General features: G+C 44.6%; 1 protein-coding gene across 3 annotated transcripts in view; it reads left to right on the top strand.

Annotated features, from left to right (window-relative positions):
- Arhgap28 (Rho GTPase activating protein 28) overlaps positions 1 to 19807 on the top strand; it is a 179794-nt gene that overhangs the window by 109090 nt on the left and 50897 nt on the right. For all 3 annotated transcript variants that reach the window (XM_075956150.1, XM_075956149.1, XM_075956151.1), the window contains exon 3: positions 6316 to 6533. In XM_075956150.1, the coding sequence (XP_075812265.1) occupies positions 6316 to 6533 (218 nt within the window). The remainder of the gene's footprint in view (positions 1 to 6315; positions 6534 to 19807) is intronic.

The raw sequence follows: 19807 nt of genomic DNA, 5'->3' as shown, positions 1-19807 counted from the left end.
CCCTCACATATAGTTCATGAGCATCCATGAACATCCGTTCTAGGAAATAGTCTTCCCAGCAAAGTGTGTGCTTATTCCCACGGCTCCCATCCTTCCTTTGGTTTTTCAGACAGATCTTTGAAGGCAAATGCCTCTTGTCCCATATCCCTGCTTTTTTTTTTTGCAACCCAGTAACCTCCAGTTCTACCTGAGGCCTCGGGGTTTCCTGGCATTCTCTCCTTATAAGTAACTCCCTTACGTGACGAGAAACCAGGCTCTAACTCCTGCCATACATTTACCGTTTGTTCAAACCCAAGGGCCATGGAAAATATTTTCTGCGAGCCTAAAGTGCTACAAAAATGCAGGTTTCCTAGCTAGAGTTAATATTCATTTGCAGGCGTCGCTTTGGAAGGACTTGCAAAGATGTCAGGATCCTAAGTGCACAATCCGGTGGCCTCTGATGTAGGCAAAGGCATGCCCTTCTCTAAACCAACATGGATCAAGATGGTCAGGTTGAGTCATACATGTCTATAACCCCAACACGCATGAGGCTGAGGCAGGAGGATCACTAGTTTGAGACCAACGTGGGCTATGTAGTAAGACCTTATCTCCCAGAGAAATGTCTGCGGGGCGGGGGTGGATTTCATTCAACCAGGAGACTTCCTGCTTCATTCTCGTCTGTCACACCTCTCCGAATGACACTGTCTAGGGCCAAAGGTAGCCATGGTTCCCATGTTTGTGGGTCAGAGGGATTATGTCACCATGCTCAGTACTGCTCAGTAACTTAGAAGATTTAGCTAGTATGTCAGTACTTCATTGCTTTTTGGTTCTGGGTATTGGCATTTATTTCTAGGGATGCATTAACAAGGTGCCACAAAATTGGGTGGGCTTAACGACATAAATGTATTCATCACACTTTTGGAAGGTAGAACAAGAAGGCCAGTAAGGTCTTGCTATCTGAAGCCGTCAGGAGACTCCTACCGCTGCTGCCGTCCTGGCTGGGGTTGAAGCTGGCAGCCATCGGTGCCCTTGGCTCGCAGGCAGCACACTGTCATTCTCGGCCTCAGACTACTCCAGGTGTTGGCTCTGTGTCTTTCTCTTCTTCAAAGGTGCCAGCTGTAATGAATTAAAGGGCTCGCTCTATTCCAGTATGGCCTCGCTGTAATTTGGTTTGGCTAAGGGTTTGTTTGGGGTTTCGCTTTGCCACGCTTGGCTGTGCAAGTGCTCTCTCTGACGCTGAGCTGCTCCCAGCCTGCACCTCCATTGTTATATGTGTATGTTTTAGGAGCTGTCCTTTCTTTTGTTTTTAATATGTATCTTTATTGAAGTATGACAAGTAGATTGAAATTGAACATTTTTATGATCTACATGTTTTAATGAACACATACAAGCCATAGTTTATATGTAAGCAAGGCTCCACTCACAGTGCTGAGGGTTGTGGTTTCAGCAGATGTCGGGGTAATTCAGCTCTTCACTGTTCAGTCCACGGAATGAGTACATCATGTCTTCCTGACCTGCTAATGGCGGTGTGGGTTTTCTTTGTTTATAGTTCAAGCACTGAAGATGGGTGATTTGAAAAGTCTTGTAGAAATTATTTGGGGACATGCATTTTTATTTCTCTCGGATGCATGACTTTTTATTAAATCTTTAACTATAAGAAACTGCCAGGATTTTTCTGGAAGTTCTACCATTTTGCACCCTTCCCTGTAGGTTAAAGACAGAATTGTTTTTTCTACATCTTTTCAAAGTTTGATATCGTCTGTTTTCTTAATAGGAGTGAATCTAGATATGTGGAATTACCTTATATTAGTCCAATCAATACATGGCATTGATTGACAAGTGTGTTCCCTGTCTTTATTGTCCCTTCCTGTACTTTGGGGAATCTTTCAAGTATTTAAGAACGTTGTTCTTTTATTACTGGCTTATAGGAATTATTAATGCATTCAAGATATGTAAATATGCATACATTGCAAAAGTTTCTATAACTTAGCTATTCATATTCTTTTTTAGAAAGATTTACTTACTTTATGTAAGTGCTTAGCTCCATGTATGTGTGTGAACTGCATGTGGGACTGGTGCCTGCTAGGCCAAAAAGGTTGTGGAACCCTCTGGAATTGCTGCTACAGGAGGTTGTGAACTACGGCCACTCTTAACCACTGAGCTCCAGCTCCTAGAGCAGCCAGTGCTCTTAACCACTGAGCCACCTCTCCAGCTCCTAGAGCAGCCAGTGCTCTTAACCACTGAGCCACCTCTCCAGCTCCTATTTATCTTTTTAATGAGATTCTTTAATTGGTCTGCTCTCATCACTTTGCTTTAGATATGTAGAAATATAGTTGTTGTTTTTGATCTTAACCTCATATCCCCTTAACTTCCTAAATTCGTTTTCTAGTGTGTGTGCATACTTGTATTGCAGGTCTTAAAGAATGCCCTTAGCCGAAAGACAGCATAAATTCAAATCATACTAATATATTATTTAAATAGAAATTTGGAATTTTTATTCCCCTTCAGTTCCTGCCCTTGTTTGGCTCTTCTCTGATATCTATATGATTCCATGTGTTTTATTTCGAACTTACACCACAATGCTGTTTTGCTAAAAGTTACACTGATTCCCATGGGAGATGGGAGTCCCGTTTTTAATATGTGTCTGCGACACTCTGAGGAGTCCAACTTCCTGTGTGAGATGCTGCACAAAATAGGTGGGCTTGTTTTTAAAAGTTAGTGTTTGATATTCATCAGTTTTATGGCTCGATAAAATAGCATCCGTAATTATATTTTTCACTTGAAGCTTACTTAATCAACTAATTACTTCAACAAGTAGGTGTGCCTTCCCTCAGCTGGGTGCTCCACAGTGTTAGAGTTACAAGTAGAAGCCAGAAGCATCCTTTTTCCCATAAACTTGATCTAACAGAAAAGGGGGGGGCGTTATTAATGAAATGATATCAAGACCTACTTGAGAAAATATTGAAGGAAAAAGAAATAGCAGAATTGAGGCTGTTAGCGTTAAGGCCTTACCTTGTCTCCTGGCTCAGGGGAAAGACCTCATTGAGAGAGAAGTGAGGTCGGGAAGGTGGTCAGTAGTGACAGAGCCCACAACAGTTGTACTGTCCAGATATGGCACGGAGCCTTCAAGGGCCCCACAGTAGCCTGGGAAGGAGGTGAGGAGACATTGCGTAAACACATCTTACAGAACACAGTAAAAGCCAGAGGAAAAATGTTTTTACATGTACAAGGACTCATTTAGTGACACTGTGGAAGCGGATTGGAGGGGCCTAGAGAGTCTAGGAAGACTGTTGGGAGTCTGCTGTGGACGTCAAGGTGAGAGATGGTGGCGGCTTTGACAAAGGCCATGGTAGAACAGATAAAGGGAGGCCCAGGAAGCTGGGCTCTCGGTAGCACAGTCCTGTAATACAGTACTCAAAGGGCTGAGGCAGGAGGTTGGTGAGTTCAAAGTCAGCCGAGACTATACTAAGCAAAATGAAGTAAGGAGGTTGGAGACACTTGAGATATAATAAGGAAATAATATTAAAAAGTATTGACGGTGTGCTGGGGTTGATACCTCCGCGGCCCCTCCTTTGCCTCGTTAGTTGGTGGTGGGCTTTGCATATTGAAATGTGGACGAGTGACTGAGGACGAGGGTAGGGGATGGAGACTATGGACTCAGGCTTGCATGTGTTGAACGTAGCATGATTGATAGAGTGAAATTGATACTGAGTTGGATGCAGGGGCTAAAATGGCTGGAGTGTTCTGGATTGCCGACATAGACGTGACAGCTGAGGAGAGACCACTAGACTTCATCCTTCCTAATTCAGCAAACATGAATCACACCGGTGTCTGCTATGGACATTTCTCACCTAGAAAAGCATTCCAGCTATGTTTTGCCCTGAGGAAGGGTCTGAGGTTGTAAACCATCAGTTCCCATGGTTTATGTTATCTCTGTTGTCTGTTTCTGCTATTCTTTCATTTTTCCTCACATAAGTGGTGAGACAATCCAATGTTTAAAAACGTTAATGTCCATCTGTATTTCTGACTTTGTCTTGAGACCTGATAGCCTTACCCAAGGCTAAAATAAAAGAAGGCCTTCCAGCCCGGCGATGGTGGCGCACGCCTTTAATCCCAGCACTCGGGAGGCAGAGGCAGGCGGATCTCTGTGAGTTCGAGACCAGCCTGGTCTACAGAGCTAGTTCCAGGAAAGGCTCCAAAGCCACAGAGAAACCCTGTCTCGAAAAACCAAAAAAAAAAAAAAACCAAAAAAAAAAAAAAAAAGAAGGCCTTCCAAGTCCTCCCAGGTCTGACCTCACTCTGGTCCAAGTATTATCATCTCGCGTCGATGCGGGTATTTCATTTCTTTTAAAGGGGACAGTTTGCAGAGCAGCCGAGTAAGAAAAGCACAGTAGTCAATACAACCTTTGCCAAGTGAGGAAATGGGCCTCCGAAAGCATGCTCAGAGCATCTGTTTATGCAGATGATGTAAGGATGTAAGAGCGTAAGCAGTGTTGAGGGCGCTCGGGCTGGGGCTCGCAGGCCTGTTTACACATCAGTCTAATCTGCTCATCAAACAGCCCTGGCTCGCGATCAGCCTGCTAGCACGGTTCCCAGGGAAGTGTGCGCAGCAGATTTCCTGCGCAGGATATGTTCCTCTTTAACTTTGATCCGTCTTGTTTACCGTACTAATTAATGCTCACAGATGAGCCTCTAGTGTTGAATTGCCTTCTGAAAAAATAGACAGATTGTCCCATGTTCAGAGTATCAGGAAAATGAACAGCGATTAAATATTTTACTCCAGGTTCTTTGCCAAATACATAAATAGTTTCTCAAAAAAGAGGATCTTCGTGGCTGCATACTGTTTTTATTGCTGTCCCTGTAGTGGTATATGCTTCTACATGAGCACTGTGTTCTCTCTCAGGGCAGGCTATACACTGTGGCCCTGCCCTGGTGGAGGTCCTGGCGGGTAGGGGTGGATGTCATTGCTGTGCCTTCTACGGTGTCCTTCGTCTTGGTGGGTGGCTTGATGGCCAAGTGTCCAGAGCAAATCACACAAATACTTGTTTCTATTAGCAGATTCCCTTGCGCTCGGGATTGACTTCTGTCCAGTTTGTTGGTCAGGGAATGCAAAGAGGCAACAATAACACAGACGCATGGATTAACCGAAATAGCTTATTATCTTAAGATCCCAGCAAGAAAAGTTCAGAATATCTTCCAGCATCAAAGGGGAGAGAAGACATCCAGACCTTTATACTCAGCAGTAGATAGAAATCTAGAGGGTGGGATTATGGTACCTGTGGGACAAAGCCCTAACTGGGGTCCAGGATTCAAATTAGTGGGTTTAGAGCAAGCGAGTTTGCACCCTGTGGAGTGAGGGTATGACAGAGGTGGACCTGGAAGTCTTGTCTGTACAGTCTGTAAGGACAGTCTAGTAGGATGCCTCCAGTCACCCTGCATCGCTTGGTCAACAGAAGATGGTGTGGGAACCACATTGAGGCTTTGGAAAGACAGAGAAAATTGATACTCTGTCAGTGATGACTGAGACCCACTTCTGGTGGGAGAAAGTTCATCCTGTGTTCAGAATGGGAGCTGGAGCCGCATAAGGGAAGGGAAATGCTTGGTGCTCATTTGCCGAGGGGTGATTGAGGGCTCGAGACAACATTTTCCAGTGTCAGTCAGCTGCTAAGTGGTGGATTTGAAGCTGCATTTGAGTGACTGAGGAGCTGTTTGTGACTTGCTAAGCCATGCCTTTTCTGTTACAATTTTAGTAAAAATAACGTCATGTCTTATCTATTTTTTAATTGGAAGTCTCAATATGGCTTATCTTTAACCTTCTAGCAAGGAAAACTGCTCTTCATAGTTGCCACATAACATCACTCTACAGGCAGCATTTTATGACTTTAGTTATATTTTAAAAAGTGTAAACATAGCCGGGTGGTGGTGGCGCACGCCTTTAATCCCAGCACTTGGGAGGCAGAGGCAGGCGGATCTCTGTGAGTTCGAGGCCAGCCTGGTCTACAAGAGCTAGTTCCAGGACAGGCTCCAAAACCACAGAGAAACCCTGTCTCATAAAACCAAAAAAAAAAAAGTATAAACATTTCATTTATTCTTTCATAATCACTGCAGAAGAAAAGACAGTCTTATTTGGCCGTGGTGGCACCTGCTGCAATTCTAGCATTCGGAGGTAGAGGCAGGAAGATCATGAGTTAAAGACCTTGTCTCAGAGTGACAACAGAAAGCTAACTATGAAGTTTCCCGATGCGCCTGAGGGTCTGGTATACCCAGAGACGAGCTGCATGCATCAATAGCCCTCTAGAAATGACCCTAACCTCCCCTTGCTCATGCTGTTTCCAGAAGGAGAACTTGAAGCAGAGTGGCTACAAGATGTGGGACTGTCAACCCTGATCTCTGGGAACGAAGAGGAAGATGGCAAAGCCCTCCTGTCCACGCTGACTCGCACCCAAGCCGCTGCCGTGAAAAAGAGATACAACACGTATACCCAGACGCTGAGGAAGAAGAGCAAGCAACCCGTCAGGGATGTGAGAGATGTCTTTGGAGTCAGCGAATCTCCCGTATGTAGCAAGTTTGATTCCCAAAGGAGTTTGCTTTGATCTCTGGGTGGGAGGGTGTGGCAGAGATGGCAAAACATCTCAGATGAGGCTGGTCCATCCTAACTCTCAGAGGGAGCTAGAGCCAAGAGCAAGTCTGCATCCTGTAGACCAGAGCCTGACCAATCAGTCAACCTCTTCGTGGCTGCATTTCCCTGCACACCAAGGTTATTCTCTTCTCTGTTGAAGTTACTCTGCAACTTCCTTGATAGTGGAGTTAGGAGGCTCAGGGAGGTAAGCCTTGAATATAAATTCTGTGGAAGGCACAGGGGCCCCAGGGATATACCTGAGTTCTTGTGAGTAAGTCCAAGTGGATCGTTTTAAATGGGGGTAGGGAAATGAGTAGAGTAGCCTTTAGGTTCAGAAAATTTACTTTGATAAAACTAGAAGAGACTGGAACCAATTAAATGAGTGATTGCAAATAGAGGGAAGTATTGCGTTTCTTGTGAGAAGTGGCTGATTGGAGTTCCACCTTGTCCCCAGTAGTTGTGTTGCCACGGTTTCCCTCCTGGCACCATTAGCCACGCCCACCCCACCTACGTCAGCTGGACTGACGGTGTTCTTCCAGTGCGCTTCTTCCTTCTCTCACTGAGCCATTTAACAGTTGCCTGACAGTGTGGCTTGGCACAGCAGGTATTTATTCAATGAGTTCCTTGTGCACGATCCCTTCCCTGATGCTATCCAGAGAGGATTCATGGGACTCTGGGTTGATGATTACACAGAATAAAAGAAATTTGGCACTGTGTTATTCTGCCTGAGGGGCAGTTCAAACCATCTATCTGATTTAGGTTTCTCTTCTGTTCCAGTGCAGCTTCTGTCATGATATAATTGAAGATAACAAGGATGTCAGCTAGTGCCTTAGTTAGGGTTTCTCTTGCTGTGAAAAGACATCATGACGAGGCAACTCTTACAAAAGAAAGCTTTCCATTGAGGGCTTACTTAGAATTTGAGTGGTTTAGTCCATTATCATCATGGCAGGTAATGTGACACACACTTGTCCCAGGAGCAGTGGATGAGAGGTATATACTGGTCTGCAGGCCAAGTGCTGTGGGATAATGCTCTTGTACACAGTAAATATTTATCACTCATGTGGGTTTAATAAAACGCTGATTGGCCAGTATCCCGGAAGGAAGTATAGGCGGGGAGGCCAGCCTAAGAGCATTCTGGGAAGAGGAAAGGCAGAAAGTCGGTTGTTATCCAGAAGCCGAGGGAGCAAGATGAGAACGCCTTACTGAGAAAAGGTGCCAAACTACATGGCTAAATGTAGATAAGAATTATGGGCTAATTTAAGTCATAAGAGATAGTTAGTATTAAGCTTGAATAATAGACCAGACAGTTTATAATTAATATAAGCCTCTGTGTGTTTATTTGGGACCAAACAGCTATGGGACTGGGCGGGACAGAAACTTTCATCTATACCAAGGGTGAGAGAGATATGTAGGTCTAGTTTGGGGATTGAAACTTCAAACCCACTTCCAGCTACACATTTTCTCCAACAAGGTCACACCCACTTCATCAAAGACGCACCTTCTAATCCTTCTCAAACAGTGCCACTCCCTGGCAACTAAGTGTTCAAATATATGAACCGATGGGGGACATTCTTATTTAAACCACCATAGATAGTGATCATGGATGATGTCTCCAATTTCAGTCTTCTCAGGTTGTTTGTATTTTCTTCTTAGATATAGTCATCATAAAGGATATTGCCAGGAAATTTGCATATACCTAGTTAATATATGTATCTGTGATAATATCATAGAATAATACCATCTTACAGAACTTTCTAGATGATAGCAATGGTTTGTTTCTATTCTAATATGACAGCCTCCATCATACTTGCAACAAGCAAGTTAACTGAATTTGATATTTTGTATAATCTTAATCAGTCTAAATCTAAACAATCACATATGACTTGGAGCGTGTGTGTTGAACAGCAGAATGTCATGTTGCCTGCTATACTATGTCTTGTTGAGCATTGTGAGTTCCGTGACATTTGAATTTTTGACTTAGTTGAAGTCTGCATCTTTCTGGGTGGAAGGATTATTGTTTCTCTCTAGCAGTAATGGGGGGAAGATGGCTTCTACACCTTGAAACCAAGAGTTCAGCCGCATATGTCTTGGCCGAGATGCCTGCCAATGAGAAGTTGGTGCTGATAAATTCAGTTCCCTAGAGCTTGCCTTTCTACTGTTCCCAGGGTCATCGTACAACAGTCTTGAAAACTGTGCCTACCTGCTTTCTTTGTCAAATCTCTTACCAGCTACTTCAGGCAAAGGCTTGGGCTCTCCTCCAGCGAGCTGAGTTAGAAAGGGTCCATGGGCTTGCCCTGAATCCTGTGTCTGAAGTGCTTTCCATTGGTTCCTATTAGGCTGCTTGTTGTAGTAGGAGGAGCGGGCTGCTTGTTTTGTCCCAGCTAGCTTACACCCCCTGAAATTATACTAATTAAATTGCTGCCTGGCCCATTAGCTTTAGCCTCTTATTGGCTAACTCTCACATCTTGATTAACCCATTTTTATTAAATCTGTGTATCACCACGTGACTGTGGATTACCAGCAAGATTCTAGCCTATGTCCGTCTCAGGCAGGAGATTCATGGCACCTTCCACACTGCCTGTTCCCAGCATTCTGTTCTGTCTACTCCGCCCACCTAAGGGCTGCCCTATCAAAAGGCCAAGGCAGTTCCTTTATTCAACCAATGAAAGCAACACATAGACAGAAGAACCTCCTACATCAGTTTGTTCTTTACCTGGTGTAGTCTGTTGGGAGTCTGAGGAACCTTTTGGGAGTGGGGCCTGGCTGGTAGAAGTAGGTCACTAGGGATATGCCTTTGAAGGTTATACCCACCTCTTCCTGGTTTGTCAAGAGCTAAACAGGCTCCGCCAAATGTTCCTACCACCATAGCTGAGCTATCCCACAATGCCTTTCATTCCACAATGGACTGAAACCATGAGGACTTATCAGGGTTTCTCTTTTAAATTGTTTCTTTTAGGCTTTGGTCTTAGACATCAAAGTTTCCAGTACCTTTGGGACATTGCATTTCTTTAACAATACAAACCAGTAAAGTATGGGGTCCTTTGTGGCCAATCCCTTCTTTTATTCTGACCCTCTCTGAAGGGACAGATGAAGAGAACGCTTGTACCTTGGTCTTTAAGTGTAAAAACTGAAGTTTTTCTCTGGTGCAATCAGCTATGAAATGCTGCTTCCAGGCAGGGCAGTGGATATAGCCCAGTGCGTGCACACATGCACACACGCACACACACACCAGACAGTTAAGAGATAATGATGACAGAACCCTTCCTTCTCTCTGCCTTTGCCTTCAGTCTTCAGTTACAGCCCAGTTTCAGAGTGAAGCGGGAATAAGGGTTAAGGTAAGAGGTGGGGTAGCTGCAGGCAAAAGGAAGAACCAAATAGCCTTGTATTGTGTGTGTTTCTTGTCTGGCATGTAAAAACCACGTAAACCTAGCCTTTGAAAAAGAACCTCGTGTTTCTGTTATATAAGGTCTGATCTTTTCCCTAAAGACTTCAGCATCTTTTGTGAATACCTTGTAAGGAGTGCCCTGGGCCTTTTAAACTTCCTGTCTTAGCTTAACAAGTAAACACCAATTCTCCTCTCTCCTTGCTCCACATCTGTCCTGGTTTGCTTCCCCCTCTTTCTCTGCCTCCCTTCCTTCCTCCCTCTGCTGCCACTGATTGCACATCCCCCTCGCTCATCTCTTCTTCCTTCTTTCTTTTCTCGCTTTGGTCCTTTCTCCCTCTTTTCTCTCTTATCATTATCTTTCTTTGGTTGTCGTTTGCCAAAATGGACTGAATGTTTGCCTAAAATTTTCCATTTCACTTTCTTAGGTTTCTTTTTAATTATACAACCCCCTGTGTGTGTGTGTGTGTGTCTGTCTGTGTGTGTGTGTGCATGCATGTGTGCATGTGTGTGTACATGTGAGTATGCGTGTGTGTGTGCGCGTGCATGCATGCATGTGTGCATGTGTGTGTACGTGTGAGTATGCGTGTGTGTGTGTGTGTGTGTGTGTGTGTGCACGCACATGTGAGGACTACAGTGTGCTGTACTTGTAGAGGTCAGAGGACAACTTCCTCTGTTAAATTGATTTTACTCCTACCATTTGGGTCCTGAGAAGGGAATTCAAGTCATCTGGCTTGCCATCAGGGACCTCACCTGCTAAGCCATCTTCTTGTCCCTAAACCTCTCAGTTTCACAAGAAGATTCTGTATTCATCTTAAATGTATAGTTTTACCTGTGTACTCAACAGGTGACAACATGCATTCAACAGTTTGATATACAGATGCTCAAATTATGTTAGTTTTCCAAAAAAATTTTTCTCATATAATTCCAGCTTAAATTCCCCTTCCCTCGGAACTGCAAGGGAATCTCCAGGCATCCATCCTGAGTAGTCACTGTAGGGTACCATGCCTATGTCCAGGGCAGGCCTGTTCCTTTATTGACTAAAAGTCGAAGTGTTTGATTGTCATTTATATTCTTGGGATTTGAAACTGTACCAGCTTGACCTTTTTGCAAAATTCATCGTGTCTGCACTAAATGAAAACTTTGAACACTAGGAAATATTTAAATTATTATCAATTCCTTCCCATGGTGCACGGTCTCCTGAGCCCCTGTTGTAGTTCTTGGGCTCAGACTGATCTCTGGGACTCTTGACTCTTCTCTTTTAATTTCCCGGGTTTTGTTTTGGTTTTTGTTTTGTTTTGTTTCATTTGTATGTGTTTGCTTTAGATTCTTGAAAAATCCGTTGAACCTCAATTTGCTAATGTCAGTAATTTGGCCATGGTTGAATTTGTACTTGGGTTAATTTTCAGAATTTAATACTTACCAGCTTATAGCTATCTTCCCTTCCTTTGATTTCTCTTTTATTCTAATAATCTGTCCATTGGTATTGTTAATTTTGTGTGCAGGGATTGAACCCAGGGCTCAGACATGTCAGGGAAGCATCCCCACCCTTGCTGTCTGTGCCCAGCTGCACTATTCTTGCTTCTTGGCTGCAAACACCATCTCGCACTCTGAAGACAGCGCAAGCCTAACCTCCCACCGCCTGCTCCTTTCTGTGAGCGGTTTCCTTCCGGTGATGGACTTATTTTTAGAGTCATTGTTTTCTCTTCCCATTGTTATCGTTAAATTGATTTCTCATCCCTGGCTGTTGATGTATATTTCTTCAGGGGAGACTAGATTGATTGCTTGTGATTTCTTTCGTTGGTGACTGTGTGCTTCTCATGCAGTTGTATGGACCCGCTTCAACACCAAAAGTCTGCTATGAAAAGGATTCGGGGTCCGTGGGTAGACAAGTGTGTCTCACCTGCCGCATTTTGCTTTCAGACATGTGACAGTTGATGACTGAGCGACAAGATTCCCCAAGAACTCTATTTCCTTTCCAGGCAAAGCAAACTTCCCCTTTTCTACTCTTGTCCTTATCATCCAAAAGTCCCGGCTGAGGTATATAGTTCGGCCACCCTGCAGCCCTCCGCCACTACTTCCTCCTCCGAACAGCCACTGAGCAGCCAGTGAAGGTCACTGTGGCACCGGGAGTCTGTCCTTCACGCAAGGAAAGACTCTGCCTTGCCCTTTTACCAAGAAAAAATGTTTTTCAGCTGCTCGTCCCTTTTTTGAGCTGGGCTGCATTTCCAAACTGTTCCATTTCTCTCTGGATGTGGAGGCTTGGGGAACCAAGCACTTAACTCCTGCTTATTGTCACTCCAACCTTTTCCCAGGCTGACGATTTTTCTGCACTATTGAGCCATTTTTGTGGCTCGGGGACTAAGCATTTAACTCCTTGGTTTTCTTTTGTGCCTTTTCCCAGGCCGAGGCCTGACCAACCCATTTTTGAGTTTTAATCTTCCGGGAACTCCCGATAACTTCTTTTCTGATAGTAAAATGTTGAGTACCTTCCAGAGCTAAGCCTTTTAAACGATGCTATATCTTCTGTCGCTCAGTTTGATTGGTAGGAGAGGGAGACAGTAGTGTGTGCATTTTGTTCACTTGATGGAATTTTCTTGTCCGGATTAACTAGCTCCTTTCTAAGTTAATGTGCTTTTTTTTTCCTCTCCTCGTTTTCAATGAAATATATAATCTTCGCTGGAAACGGAAAATATGGTCAGTCGGGCTGAGGAATAACTATTTTTATGAACCCAAAGACATTTTATGATTTCACTAAATAACCTGCGAATTAGTTTTCCAATGGTGTCCGGTAGTGAGGAAGCAGAGTGTTTGGATCTTGCCTTAGCCATGGCATGCTAAGTCGAAAGTGCTAAGCCAGGGTCAGGGTGCTTAACACATGGTCTGTACCCAAAGGCATTGCTCCAGGGTTTGGAAGACATGAGTAAACATTCACTTAATTGGGGGAACAACCGATCTAATTAACACCCGGCTTCATAATTGGTAAGTTATTTAGCTAAAGGTGTACCTCACTGACAAGTGACTGTGCAGATACAGTCATGGGGGGTGCTTTTATGTATTGTGTTGTATGTAATTTATGTGTACCCTTGAGTGCACAGAACAGAAGCACAGGAAATGGCGAGTTGTGCTAATAGGAGTTTTTCCTCTTTGAAGGCAATGCTCAAGTAGATGGTTTTTTCTTGCCAGGAACCCAGCTTCCTTTTGCGTTCCTGTGTGTCACCCACATACAGCCTCAGCGATTTACTGACGAGTCCGACGGGCCCACTGCAGGCTCCATATTCTGGAATGGCATCAAAGGCCCCATCATTCCAGACTCACTTTCCTGGAAATCCTTCTTGGGAGAGTTCCCGTTACCTCGTGGCTCAGGACCACATCAAAGATGCTCGTGTTTTGGTTTTTGTTAGGCATAGAACTCCCTGGGGGTGAGGGATCAAGATACTGTTAATGAAGACAGCAGGCTGGGGATAGGAAAATAGTTGGCAGTGCCTTCGACAAAGAAAAATGCCCGTTTTCATCCCTCGAATTGAATCTGATCTCAGTATTGATGGGCACAAGGCTCAATGCAATGCTGAGTATATATGCAGTCATAGCCATTGCTGTCTCCCTCAGTCTCTGTGAGTACTCAGATGAAACTCACGACCCATGATGGATGCACAGTTTGAAGGGAGATCTCATTTCTGTGCTAAAATGCACTTTAGTTTTTCTTAGAATCCAAATGATTTTTGCTGCATACCAATTCATTTTTATAAAACGTTTGGGATGCAAATATGGGTAAAGAAATGATATCAGTGGTCCCCAGGTGGGGAAAGATGGTCCATGGGTAAGGTAAAGGGGATTAGTGTCAGGAGGTTTGAAGAAGTCATTTTTTTAAAGGCCATCAGGCAGATGAGGGAGAGAATGCTGAGTTACTTTGAAACAATGGGGAGGGGAGAGATTCAAACTAAGGAATAAGTAATCTCCTAGTTAAATCCACATGCTCCCACACGCGGTACCTGTGCTTCCGAAGCACTAGCAAGTGCTGATGCAGCTCCAAGTGCAAAAGTGAGTGTGTACAGGGTGGGGTAGGGGTTGGGAGATTGGGGGGGGGGGCTGGCTAGATTTTCATAAGCTCCTAAAGGTGACTCTTTTGTAGCCTTCCACATATCACGCAATAGTAATTTAATTCTCATTATTAGACCTGTAGCATTTATTTTGCTGTCTAAGTGTAAATACCACGAGGGAGGCACAGATGAATGGGAGGTGCTTGTTTCCTCATATGTGCCGCAGTGGGGCCAGGGTGTGACCCTGCGGGGGAGGGAATGGGGTGCCCACTTTAGGTACATTTACATTATCCTCTAGGTAAAAGCCAGGGTCTCACACATGTTACACACTCCCCGAAGCCAGGGTCTCATACATTTTATACTCACTGAAGCCAGGGTCTCACCCATGTCCTACACTCCCCGAATCCAGGATCTCACACTTGACACACACTCCTCAAAGCCAGGGTCTTAAACATGTTACACACACGCTGAAGCCAGGGTCTCACCCATGTCCTACACTCCCCGAAGCCAGGGTCTCATACATGACATACATTCCCCAAAGCCAGGGTTTTATACATGTTACACACACTACCCGAAGCTAGGGTCTCTTACATGTTACACACTTCCCAAAGCCAGCGTCTCACACGTTACACACTCACTGAAGCCAGGGTCTCATACACGTTACACACTCCCCTAAGCTAGGGTCTCTTACATGTTACACACTCCCCAAAGCCAGCGTCTCACACGTTACACACTCACTGAAGCAAGGGTCTCATACACGTTACACACTCCCCGAAGCCAGTGTCTCATACACGTTACACACTCCCCGAAGCCAGGGTCTCATACACGTTACACACTCCCCGAAGCCAGGGTCTCATACACGTTACACACTCCCCTAAGCTAGGGTCTCTTACATGTTACACACTCCCCAAAGCCAGCGTCTCACACGTTACACACTCACTGAAGCCAGGGTCTCATACACGTTACACACTCCAGCCCTAAACTTGCTCCCACAGTTTAGCATCAGATCCATGTTAGTACAATCTCAAAGAAGGCGAATGTGAGCTTGTAGCCACCCAGGGAACCGTGTCAACCCACAGCCCTATTTTACCATCTGTGCCATCTGGCATGAGTCTTGGGCCATCTTCAAGCCATGCCCGGTGGTAGGGTCAAGGAATGATGTGGGTATACTTGAGATCATGGCTCAGAAAGTCTGCCCTGGCCAGCTGAGATGCTGCAAAGCATGTCTGTCTGTCTGCTCCCATGTCTGTCTGTCTGCTCTCATGTCTGTCTGTCTGCTCCCATGTCTGTCTGTCTGTCTGCTGTCATGTCTGTCTGTCTGCTCTCATGTCTGTCTGTCTGCTCTCATGTCTGTCTGTCTGCTCTCATGTCTGTCTGCTCTCATGTCTGTCTGTCTGCTCTCATGTCTGTCTGTCTGCTCTCATGTCTGTCTGCTCTCATGTCTGTCTGTCTGCTCTCATGTCTGTCTGTCTGTCTGCTCTCATGTCTGTCTGCTCTCATGTCTGTCTGTCTGCTCTCATGTCTGTCTGCGCTCATGTCTGTCTGCTCTCATGTCTGTCTGTCTGCTCTCATGTCTGTCTGTCTGTCTGCTCTCATGTCTGTCTGCTCTCATGTCTGTCTGCTCTCATGTCTGTCTGTCTGCTCTCATGTCTGTCTGTCTGCTCTCATGTCTGTCTGCTCTCATGTCTGTCTGTCTGCTCTCATGTCTGTCTGCTCTCATGTCTGTCTGCTCTCATGTCTGTCTGTCTGTCTGTCTGTCTGCTCTCTACCCCTCCTGACTCAGGGAGACGACTCTTTCCCCTTTAGCGACCCCGCCTTGGTCCTCTGAAGACTGATGGTGGTGCTGGGGTCTGGAGGACCTGCTGTTTTCAGTGTTTGACGAGAGCTGGTACATCTGGCACTCACTTGTGGCTGGCTCTTGGTCCCATTGAGTGCTCAGTTGTGTGGTCTGCCTGTGTCCAGCTGGGTTCTGGCGGCTCTGAATTCATTTGTCAGCTGAGGTCTGGAGGGCAGTGCAGTCAGCTGGGACTGGAAGCAGTACTATTTTGTAAAATTGTCCCTAATTTTTTTCCAATTTGGTTCTATTTCTCACAGAAGTGTCAAGCCCTCCCTGCTATAAGTCAGTCAGGTTGGCAGCAAGCTCTCTATTTCGCCCTCTGTGCCGGAAGTCTTCCACAGCCCACACCCAGCCAGGACACCCACGTCCCCTTTGCTGTCCCCAAGCACTTTAGTTTTTCCCAGTAGCTGGGCGATAGCCGCTGTCCATTGAGTAGACGGTCTGTAACATGAGCGTGTCAGCCCAAGAAAGACATGAGCGCTCTGGTGCTTACCCTTCTCCGCTCTTCCTGCTCTATCTCCGCTAAGCTATGCTCATTTCTTTCTTCCTCTTGTTTTACTATATAACATTAGTGTAAGGAAGTGATTCCAGATCAAGCTATTTCCAGTGGACTTCCAGCTGGATACTCCGGTCCCCTCGGGCCGTTGCGCTAAAGCAGGACTAAGGGAGGCACCGGTCACACTCTTCCACTCTAACACCGCAGGCCCTCCTGGCTCCATTGCTTCAAACCCACCACTGTCTTGAAAAACACACATACACACACACACACAAAGAATGAAATTTCTGCCCTGGCAATGCTGAAGCATGCATGGGCAGCCCGTATATGGCGGTTCTGTTGAACTTGTCCATATTGGCTTCATGGTCCAAGTTGATGAGGACGCCTGACCAGGTCTCCTCCTCCAGCCAATGATTATGAAAGTGCTAAAATTGATATCCTTCAGGAATTTGTGGGTTGGCGCTCAATTTAAATTTCAGGAATTTTATGGCTCACTGTGTTTGATTCCATTATTTATGTCCCACTTTCATTTATATAGTTCTACAAACTTCAGAAGTTTGTATTTATTGCTGGGACACTAAACTATCATTTTCATTCTGTTAATAGTCAGTTTTGAGTTTTTGCAAAAGACTTCTGTGAATTCTAAACATTCTCATTATTTCTCCTTTTCTGCACTTGGATCAAAATTACATTTTTCTTGAATTATGTCTTGTACTTTCAGTGCCTTTTTGTTTGTCTTGCATGCTAGTAGATTAGATCTCTATCATTTGCTAGCTTCCTAATTCTAATTTTTGCAATGAATGATTATAGCACCCATGGGTTTATTTGTATTTTACTTATTCTTTGATGAATTTCATACGTTTTATCATATTCTTTCCTTCCCACCAGCTCTTCTCAGACTTCCCCCCCCCGACCTAACTCATGTTCTTTTTCTTTCTCAAAAACAAAAACATAAGCATAAGAAAAAGTCCCTGAAAACACGTAGTCTGGCTTGTGTTGACCAGCTCCTCTTGAGCATGGGCCTCCCCTGGAATGTGGCTGATGGACCTAGTGTCACTTGGGGAAAAAAAAATGTTTCCCTGTTCATGTTGATTTTAAAATTTACCAGTCACACTGTTAACTGAAAATGGTATCTCAAGTTTTACTTCTTTCTGTTTATTCATTTGTGGCGATGGCTCTGAATGTGAGGCTGCAGTGGCCTCCGAATCTCTCGGAAATTACTAAACCCTTATCAACGGTTTTTCTCTCAATCTGTTTTCGTCAGAACCGCTAACCATATTTTCTTCGATTTTTACCATTTTATATTGTTAGAAAGGGATGCCCACACCCTGGGCCATGTATACAGAACAGAGATTTCTTTCTCTCAACTTTCGAGGGTGGAAGGAACATTACCAAAGCTGAAGGGCCGCGGAGAAGCCCTGGCCGAGCAGCTGGTGAAGACTTTCGTGCTGTGTCGTCCGTGGTAGGGAAGTGAGACAGGAGAAGCTGTAGAGGACACATGTCTCCTTTCTTGAGGAACCCACTCTCAGAGTACCAGTCCCCCTCCCGGAATAAGAGCGTCAAGGTCCTGCACAGCTTTTTGAGGTGTCACTTGACTACTACTGTGTTGGGGACTAAGTTCCAACAAATGCTCTTTGAGAGAGTTGGCCAACCATGGGACAGTTGTGCTAAGAGGGAGGAGAAAAGGATTTAATTTCTTCCCATCCCACATAAACTAGTATTTTGCTTTTATTCTCCCGTTCATATTTTTCTTAGAATTTTAGAGTGACCTGGTAGTCCTGCCTGCTCGGTCCTTAGCTGGGACACCCAAGCCACCAAGGAAGTCAGCACGCTTGACTTGGGTGCCTCTGGGTTGTGGGCTTCTGCTCGTACCTCAGGGCTGGCAAAAAGGTTACGAGGTGGCCTCTCTGCTGTCAATCGCCCTGTGAGTACCCGGTTGCCCTTCCTGCTCTTCACTCTGGGCTTGTTTCGTTGTTTGATTTTTATGGATTTCTCTTTTGCTTGAAAGCAATGTTGTGTTATGTTATTCTTAGACTCAGGATGCCTGAAACATTATCAACTAGTTTTCCAGGAATTTCTATCTGTTTCTGAGTGTTGGTGGACCACTGTGATGATCCCAGTGCCATTTGGGTTCTGTTATTTTGTTTTGGAGGCAGGGTTTCCCAAAGCCCAGGCTGGCCTCAAACTCAGCAACGGTGGCCTTGAGCTCCTGGATCCCCCTGCCTCTGCAGACCATCATGTGCTCATAAAAGTATCTTATTACCAGTGACCAGGTGTGGCATGGGTGTGTCTGTGTGTGTGTATGTGTATTATGTGTGTGTATGTGTGTGTTGTTTGTGTATTGTGTGTATGTGTGTTGTGTGTATGTGTGTATATGTGTTATGTGTATATGTGTGTTGTATATGTGTGTGTGGCATATGTGTGTGGTGTTTGTATGTGTATATGTGTGTTTTGTGTGTGTGTATATATATGTGTATGTATGTGTGAATGTGTGTTGTGTGTATGGGTATATGTATATGTGTGTGTTGTGTGTGTTGTATGTGTGTTGTGTATATATGTGTGTATATGTGTTGTGTGTGTTTTGTGTGAATATGTATATGTGTGTATGTGTGTATATGTGTGTGTGGTATGTGTATATTTATATGTGTATATGTATGCATATATGTCTGTTCATGCTTCACCCTGACCAGAGCTCCCTCTGCTTTCTTCAGCAGCTGCCATTTACAAACTGGTGCTTTTCTTATGCACCTACTGTATATGCTTTGGAGAAGGCTTACGAAAATGGCATTTCCTAAGAGTCTACAGAGTGGCTTAAGATTCTATAATGTCTAGTATGTTTGGTGTTTCAGAAAGCCGATTCAACCATAGAATCAGCATTTGCATCTTACTGGTATGGTGTCCTTAAGGGAAATGTTGCTGAATCTTAGACCGTATATGTGAGGTCTGTGGCTCTGTCCAACCCAAACAGAACACTTGGCTCCCAGTACTTCAGACGTCATGAAAACTGGAGAGTTTCCAGTATCTGGTGGGTGGGGATAGAATATTTGGCTCAGTACTATGAGTTTATGCAGTCCTCAGTCTAATACTGATTTCTTAATTGTATATATGTGTGTGTGTGTGTGTGTGTGTGTGTGTGTGTGTGTGTGTATGACTGACCTCTTTGACATGAACATATAAACCATTGTGGAATGCAGATATAAGTCAGTTATTTATTTATTACTATATACATGAGGTTTTATTCAGCCATAAAGACATAGAATTGTGTCCTTTACAGGAAACAGATGGAAGATGACGATTGTTCTGTGATGTGAAATAGTCCAGACTCAAAAAGACAAATATTCACACATTTTCTGTAAGCCCAGTTTGAAGGCAGTGTGTTTGTATCAGTCAGCTGCATCCTTAGAGAGTAAAGGCTTTTAATGGCTCCCTCAATCAAGACATCTCTTTCCTTTCT

This window comes from Microtus pennsylvanicus, chromosome 22 (genome assembly GCF_037038515.1).
Source record: "Microtus pennsylvanicus isolate mMicPen1 chromosome 22, mMicPen1.hap1, whole genome shotgun sequence".
Lineage (NCBI taxonomy): Eukaryota > Metazoa > Chordata > Mammalia > Rodentia > Cricetidae > Microtus > Microtus pennsylvanicus.
Note: the sequence above shows the minus strand (reverse complement) of the source record. Positions and strands in the feature narration are given on the sequence as shown.